Below are 8705 nucleotides of genomic sequence, written 5' to 3'. Positions count from 1 at the left end.
CTATTAAAATACTCAGGTATGAGCATTTTAGGGAGTTGTAAGTATTCGCAGATTTTAGCTATTTCCGGGGTGTCTGGTACCCATCCCTTCCAAATAAGAAGGGTCTATTGTATATTTAATTAATATTGTATTTATTATTATTAGAGAAAAAATTATTTTGATTATTTCATGTTATTTAATTTCCACATGAAAGCTTGAAAACTTATAAATTACATAAAAAAATCAAATAAATGCTTTTGCAGGGTTTCTCCGGGATTAGAAAATATTGCATTGTGTTTTGTAAGTCTGAAATACTCGCATATGATAATTAATTATGTTCTAATGAAAAGTTCACACTATTGTGAATTTGCACAACCTGAATCATGTAAGATTGAGGTATTATTGTATTGCATCTGACTTGCGAAAGAAGAGTAGTACACAGGATCTTCTCTCACAATCCTTCAGAAGGCCTAGAGATCCCCCTGCTGTAGGCTCGAGGCAGTCTCTTCCTTCAGGACCTCAGCCCTTTCGGACTAGACAGAGATCTTTCTCCCACTCCTGAGGAAATACACGTTTCTCTTCACAGGCCATCAAGAAATAATCGTCGAAAGTTCCCTTTTGCCAGTGAGAAGAACGTTCTCCATGCACAAGTTAGGGCCAGACTCCAATTATTTTGGGAAGTTTAGCAGGAGAAGGGGGCAGAATCGTGGATTGTAAATGTTCAAAATGTTATTTCCTTTATAAACAAGCTTCCCTTAGCAAGCATTCCTGTTGTCTGACTGCTTATTCTGCTGGATCAACAAAGTGTTTGGCTCTTGCGGACGAAGTAAGATCTCTTATAGAGAAAGGGGCAGTAGAAGAAGTACTAGACATTTATTCTCCGGGATTTTACAGTTGTCTTTTTGTAGTCCCCAGGTCATTGGGGGGCTGGAGGCCCATCTTAGATATCAGTGACCTCAATGTCTTTGTTATGAAAACAAAATTCAAGATGGAGACCCAAACAATCATGTCATCCATACACCCAGGAGATTGAATGGCATCCATAGACCTACAGGACGTGTACTTCCATGTCACTATCCACCTGAGGTCAAGAAGTACATAAAAGTTTGTTTTCAAAGGTTTTTTCAGTTTCGCACCATTTTCTTTGGACTTACAATGGCGCCTTGGGTTTTCTCTATATTTAGATTATTGGCTTCTCAGGGCTCATTCAGAGTGTCAGTGCACAGAGGACCTCAGAAGACTTTCCTGTTATAAATACTCAGAATCACAGTTGATTCCCTGTCAGAAGTTTCTGTATTTGGGAATGATAATGGTATCTCAGAATTTTTGGGTTTTCCTGCTCCGGAAAGGATAGAATCATGTTTGGGGAAGTACAAGAGATCCTTTCCTTAGATAAATGTTCAGCCAACAATTGGCAGTCTTCTGTGCTCGCTATCGCCGATAGACCAATTCGTCTCCCTCGGTAGACTACATCTCATACCCCTACTATAGACTCACGTGTGTTTCCTGTTTCTCAAGAGATAAAGGAGGACCTCCTTTGGTGGAACTCCGAGAGGAGACTTTCAGAGGACAAGTCTCTCTTTCCATTAAGCCCCAGCCTGAACTACTCAAATATGTCAGAACCTGGGCTGTGGGCATCTACTAGAGAAGAATGACATGTCAGGGACTTGGTCCCAAGGTTGAAATACGTTACATGTAAGCGTGAAGGAACTAAAGGCAATACATTTAGGCCTTCTACCCTTCTCGTCAGAAGTGACGAACAAAAGGAGTGTGGTCCATTCAGACAACATGACCGCTCTGTAATATATAAGAAGGCAAGGAGGTACTCACTCTTTCTCTCCTTGCGAGGTGGAGAGAGAACTCCTCTGGGCAGACCAGACTGACACTTGGATAGCCACCAGATTCGTCCAAGGAAAACACGTCTTGGCAAATGAGTTAAGCTGTCGGAAACAAGTCCTCTTGATGAAATGGACCTTGGATCCTTTGGTCTACCTAGACCTTTGGAAGCTTTGGGGAAAATCGATGGTGGATTTGTTCACCACGTCTCGAAACCATCGTCTCCCTCTGTTTTGTTTTTTGTTCTCCAGTACCAGATCCACAGGCTTGTCCAGCAGATGCTATGCTCCTCGACTGGTCGAACAAAGATCTATATACCTTTTCCCCATTCAATTTGATAAGGCAGGTGATTGACAAGTTTCAAATGCACCAAAACATCTCAATGATTTTGATAGCTCCCTTTTGGCTGTCAAAGGAATGGTTTCCCGACTTCCCGAGGCTGCTTCCACAAAAGAAGCAACTACTCAGACAACCACACTTCCAGAGATTTCACCAAGGCCTGTCTTCTCTGCCCCTGACAGGCTTCAAACTGTCAGGAAATTTCTTAGAAAGAAAGGATTTTTGAAGGCAGCTCCAGAAGCAGTTGCTAAATGTAGAATACTGTATCTTGGAATCTTGATCTAGTGTTAAAATGGTTGTCTGGACCTCGTTTTGAATCCATGCATGTAATGTCATTGAGAGACTTAACTAGAAAGACCCTCTTTCTAATCACATTGGTGACGGCAAAACGGGTCAGTGAAGTACTTGCTTAGATAGAAGAGTAGGTTTTTCCAAAGAGAATGCAGTTTGCTCCTATTCCCTTGTTTTTATGGCCAAGAATGAGTCCCCTGCTAATCCATGGCTTCATTCTTTCTCAATTAACAGTCTGACGGAGATCCTGGGAACCGACGATAATGAAAGGACTATGTGTCCCGTGAGGTCCTTAAAATATTACCTGCATAGAACGAAAGACATTAGTAGCGACTCTTGCAGTCTGTGGTGCTCAGTTAAGAATCCATCCAGACCACTGTCTAAGAATGCTCTAGGGATGTCATCCATGAAGTGCACTCCTCAGTTCAGGAAGACGTGTTCCCTTTATGTAAGGTAAAAGATCACGAAATTAGAACAGTAGCCATATTGTTTGCCTTAAAAGAAATTTATCTCTCACAGCAATATTACAATATGACAAATTTTAAATAAATTTGTATTTTTCATAGTTAACAAACCTTCGGTCTTAACAATAGGATATTTTTCCAACCTCCAGCTGGTAACTGGTTAAAACAACCTGAGATTGTAAAGCAAGGAATCTGTGAGATCTTGCAACACCTGTGCGTACGAGGTGAAAGCTGGTCAGAGACCACGCATTCAACCTCGTGTCGCCCATTCTTTTCCTAACCGCCATGGGGAGTTGACACTCATGCGCTCTAGCCAACACAGACTCAGTGACAGAACTGTGAAGAGACGAATAAGCCTGCTTGATCGCCTCACATATCCAGAAAGAAATAGTGTTCCTGGAAACTTCTTTCTTGGATCTACCCGTGCTAACAAAAAGCCTACGACATCCAGATTTGAGATGTTGAGTCCCTTAAAGATAGCAACGTAGGGCTCTAACAGGACACAACAAGAGCTCTTGTGGGTCATCGTCCACAAAGTCGTTCAAAGATGGAATGGAAAAAGGCAAATCTGTCGTCATGTACTGAGGGATTCTGGTTCTTGGCCCCGAATTTTGGGACAAATTTGAAGGTCACATACCCCCAACCCCTGGTATGTTTCGCATCATAACTTAGGCTATGAAACTCCCCCACTCTCTTTGAAGAAGATAAGACCAGAGGGAAAACTGTCTTGAGCATCAAGTTTCTGTCTGATGAACGACGCAACGGCTTGAAAGGAGCTTTAGTGAAACTTCTAAGGACAAGTGAAACATCCCTTTTTGCCTCACATTATCTTAGTGACACTGAAACTGTGTATAATGAATGCAGTACCCTGGGTCTGTTTTTATCAGAAGGTGTGGTGTTGGGAAAGGAAGTGTAGAAAGCAACCCTTCCTAAATCTATTTGCCTTGGTATAAGGTGTTTATGTTGTTGGGAAGCCTGGAGGTACAAAGTAGTACCTGGAGTATCCCCAACTGTTTGGTAGGGGGGTGGTGGCTTTTTATAGATATGTTTTGGATACAGGTAACAATCTTTTTATTTCTGGTTATTTATTGGTACTGAGCCTTTGGCAGGGGCAATTTGATTATCTTTGTTAGCCATAAGAATTGTCCTTTGCTACAATGTTCTCACTAAAGTAGTAGACGCTCTACAGCTATTCTGCCACCAGAGGCAGTATCTTCCTGCAACAACTCTCTTATCAGTTAAGGAAACAACAAACATTTTATTAATGTTGGCAAAGTTTTCTATTCTCAAACTGATTACATTAACAATGCTTTGAGGTAGTAGAACCATCCATGCTTCCCACTTCCTGCAATGTAGGAATCTGCTATGTAATTGCGGGATAAGTTACATAAGTAAAAATGACATTTTTATAAAAAAAAAAAAGTTTAATTATATTTACCCAGTAATTACATGATCGAAGCCCACCCTCCTTCCCTTAGCATGGATACTATATAAATTTATGGGCATAAGAAAAACTGAGCTCCTTGCCAAGTTGTTCCTCTCTTTTCCCAAAAGTGGGTAGGGCACTATTACCTAGCCAAAACAAAACAGAAAAATTACAGCGACCTGAGAATTTTGGAATTTTAACTGCCGGGTAAGTGAAACTCTCAGCTATGTAATTACTACTGGGTAAGTATACGTAATTAAAACTTTGTTTAATTTTTTCTTTTCTAATAACTGATCTATTACTGCACTGTCTGTTAGTTCTTTCAGATGAACACCATATTCTTTGGAGGCTTGAATTTCAAGTCATTGGCCCCTGTGGGCTTGTTCCATATGAGTAGAGTTCATTTTGTGAGTGATGATAGTAATAATTACCTGACCAGAGTCTCAAGAGATTCTATAGAATCCTTGACTGCAGCAACCAACCTAGGAAATTGTCAATTGTGACAAAGGTGATCGCTTAAGATGCACTGGCTGTCTTAGCCCCATCGGGAATGTGACAGCCTTGAATGTTTCTGTAGGGAGTCAGTTTTTATCCTTAACTAGTAGGAGTGGATTCTTGGTAGGACAGTTTTTTTTTCTAGTGAACAAGGACCTTCCAGCAGATGACATCACAAAGGGTAGAAGGATGATCCATTGACCAGGAAGAGCTTCTTCTTGGTCAATGGATCATCCTTCTACCTGACATAAGGACAATTTTCTTACTCTCATACTGCATGATGATTAAAAAAGGACTCAACTTTCAAGGACCTATCTGGCTTGCTCTCTCAAACAGACCTACCTTTGCAAAGTCATAACCATGAACTCCTTCCTCTTCCTAGAAGAGAGGTAAAGGATTTTGGGGATAAGCTCGCAGTTACAAGAGTTCTTCAGGTAATGGTGTTTTGCTATCAAAGAAACATCTTAATTAGTCAGGATGAGATGGTCTAGAATGGATGGTTGCTAATAACATAATTTAAGCAAGCCAGAAGATGCTACTTTGTGGTGTATTCTGTTGAAAGAGATCTACTTTACTAGTAGTGTAGATTTTTCTCATATTTCCTTTGAGGTTGAAGTTTCTCTCAAGAATTTTTGTGTGATTGCTATGTGTATTATGTATCCATCATGCTTATGCTTGGAAAATCAATGAATTCGTATTGTTTATATATTTTTTCAGTACAGAACCTCATCTTGTTCTTTATATCTAATTTGTGTACGCAGTTTTTGTTAATTTGTTAGGCATGCACTGCATCCCTTATAATTGAGAAGTTATAGGTAAAACCACTTTATAAGGAATGCTTTTTGTTATGGATAACTGCCTTCAGAACCCAGTATTGAAAAATTCTGTTGTATTAATTTTATACATAGGTTGTTTCTCGAACCAAAGAAGCAAACCTCCAAATGTTGAGTAATAATAAATTAATAACTGGTAGAATGTAGGCATGTTTACATAAAATATTAAAATAAATCTGAATTCATAGGTATTACTATACCCATGTATTGAAGATGGATTATTTTAACATATGCTCCCACAATTGGTTTAATTTAATAATTTATATGGAAACCTTAACCCTTAAGAGCCAGGCTAAAAGAAAACATATGCAGCACCTCAGACCAGGCAGACTTTGAGGTTGGCCAATTTAAGAAAAAACATAACAATGGAAGAGGATATGTAAATGCACATGGTGTAAGAAAATTTTTTTTATTTTTTAATTCCCCAACTTCTATGAAAAGTTGAAAATGACAATTTACAATCCCTTCTGGGGCTTCTTTTTCAAGACAGTCATAAATTTTACCAAGTTATACATGTTTTTTCTAATAATGAATTTTATTTTACTTTGTAAAATTATAATTATATAGCTCACACAAAATCCTAACAGATAAGAAATAAAATCAGTAAAAATTCTGAGTTTACTACTTGTAAAATATTTATGTGAATTTACCGAGATCAAAGATGCAGTAATTTTTTTGGATTATACGTGTATTTTCTGATTTTTTTGTTTTTGCAAAATTACAATTATAACTGACATACTATATTGAAAGATAAGAACATAAACCAACAGCAACCTCGGGGTATAGTTAAGAGCAAATGTATAAAAAGATGCCAGGTGAGTGAGATAGGCACTACATGACCCCTTGAAGTCAGGTACACAAGTGAATCATGAGATGTCTAGAATTGATGAGCTGAGCCAGTCTAAAAATTTATGGGCTATTGACATAATGGAACCTCTTTCTTGCCTGATTTCTCCAAAACCTGTTAATGTCACTCATATGAGGGTATCTGTCCATTAAGGGTTATGCCAAATTTTGTTTTGATCACAGTTGCTTTGGTTTTCCAGATTCTTGATGTCGACAGAATGCTGGCTAAAAGTGACCCCGACGCTGTTGAGTTGCACCCAGATGCTGTGGTTGGCCATCCTGTCATCCGTACTTTGTATGATCACTTGGATGAAATCACTTGTTTAGAATTTCATCCAAGAGAGCAAATCCTCATTTCTGGGAGCAGAGACACAAATGTGAAAATGTTTGACTTCAGTAAAACATCTGCCAAGAAAGCATTCAAGACAATTACAGTTAGTTTTTCATTATTGTATTTTTTTATGTAAGTAACATACCAAGTAGTTACATAGCTAAGAATTTCTAAGCACCAGCAGCTAAAATTTGAAAATTGCAGTAGCGATTCTTTTTGTTTTGGTGTTTTTAGGTTCCCCCACCCTTAACAGGGTAGATGGGAAACATCACAGCAAAGAGCTCAATTTATTTCTGCCAGCTTCCGATGAAGGTTGTAAGCAGCAGCTACTGAAATTTTGGATTTTGTGATTTAGCGGTTGTTTGCAGTACCATTGGTGAAGTATTGTGATTGTTTTTCATAGCCATTTGGCATTTGTTAGCTAGTCAGGCATTAATTAACAGTACTTGGGACCAGTTTTGGTTATTGGACTGATTTTTTTTCATCTTTCCATCTAGATGATGTCTGATTCGGGAGGTTGCAGTACACAGTTGACTTCTGCTAGGTACAATTCTCATACAATTTATACTAGATGTGGGGGTTGAGTTTGCTCTCCAGAATTGACTTTTGATGAGTGTGTAGGCTTGGATGAGTAATTGGAGGGTTTTGTCTTCTCACCTTTCCAAATTGGAGAGATAGGAAATGTAAGGCTACTGCTAGGTATGAAAGGTCATTAGCTAGCCAGGAATCTTCAAAATCTTCATTGTACCACCTAGTCCTATTCCCAGCTCCCATGCTTCTGAACCCAGTGCCATTGCCAGTCTTGAAGCAAAGTTTGAGCGTAATTTTGAGCTCTTGGCTAACTCCATGGCTCAGTTAGGGGAGTCAGTGCATATTCTTCTTGACAGAGAAAAAAGTGAAATGTTACTGGAGTAGCTGGCTGTCTGTCCTGCCGATTCGCCTTGGCAAAGGTCCTGACATACATTCTGCACCTGGGAGAAGTCGCATCTGTCGGTGATTCCCAGATGGTGAAAGATAGCCATTGGTAAGGTGTCTTGGACAGTGGTCATCTTCTTTCTTCAAGCTCAGATACATAAAGTCCTGAGAAATGGTGCCGATGGCACTGTAGTGATAATTCAAGAATACTGAAAAGATCTGCAGTGAACGTTTCTTGCACCTCTCAGGTCCCGCCCAACAAGTTAAAAAGAGTCAAAGCCTTCTTGCAGTTTCTGGGATAGCCAAGAGATGTTTTCTTCAGAAGATTCTCTTTTTAAACATCCAGAAAGAGACGTTTCCAGACCTGCAGTGAGATGTAAGCATCCGGGTTCGGTGCGCCCATTTGCGCCTGTGTCGTCTTCGGCTCTTCAAGCTGTATCAGAACCTGTTTCTGTTAGATCTTGCACACCTGGGTTATCTAGTGTGCACGAGAATGTAGTGTGTTGGAGCACCCATTTCCAGTTAGTGTAGAGTGGACCCCTGTATTTGGGGTGAATGCATACCAGACCCTGCAAATAGCTAGAATTCCTATAAAAATGCTTAAAACTGCCTATTTTGTTAGTTCAAACTCAAGAAAAACCCACTAAAAATGCTAATACAGTAGTACCTCGAGATATGAAAGGCTCTACTTATGAAAAACTCGAGATACGAAAGCCAATGCAAAAAATTTTACTGCTCTACATACGAAAAGTTTTCAAGATACGAAAGGTTGTTGCTGTAAAGTCCTGAGATTCGCCCGGACCACCGAGAACAATTTTGAAACTCCCGCGCCGCCAACTGAGTAAACTCGCCACCATCCTCCCGCTCTCCCATTGGTTCCTGATGCTAGTCACCCCATAAGGTCCTGCTCTCCTATTGGTCAGCATCTACCCCTTGTGCTTTAAGTATTC

General features: G+C 39.7%; 1 protein-coding gene across 1 annotated transcript in view; it reads left to right on the top strand.

Annotated features, from left to right (window-relative positions):
* LOC135219159 (cleavage stimulation factor subunit 1-like) overlaps nt 1-8705 on the top strand; it is a 150893-nt gene that overhangs the window by 78259 nt on the left and 63929 nt on the right. Inside the window, exon 4 of the mRNA XM_064255683.1 lies at nt 6710-6943. Within this exon, the coding sequence (XP_064111753.1) occupies nt 6710-6943 (234 nt within the window). The remainder of the gene's footprint in view (nt 1-6709; nt 6944-8705) is intronic.

Source organism: Macrobrachium nipponense, chromosome 1 (assembly GCF_015104395.2).
Source record: "Macrobrachium nipponense isolate FS-2020 chromosome 1, ASM1510439v2, whole genome shotgun sequence".
In the NCBI taxonomy this organism is placed as follows: domain Eukaryota; kingdom Metazoa; phylum Arthropoda; class Malacostraca; order Decapoda; family Palaemonidae; genus Macrobrachium; species Macrobrachium nipponense.
The sequence above is the reverse complement of the archived record's forward strand: the minus strand, read 5'-3'. Positions and strand labels throughout refer to the sequence as shown.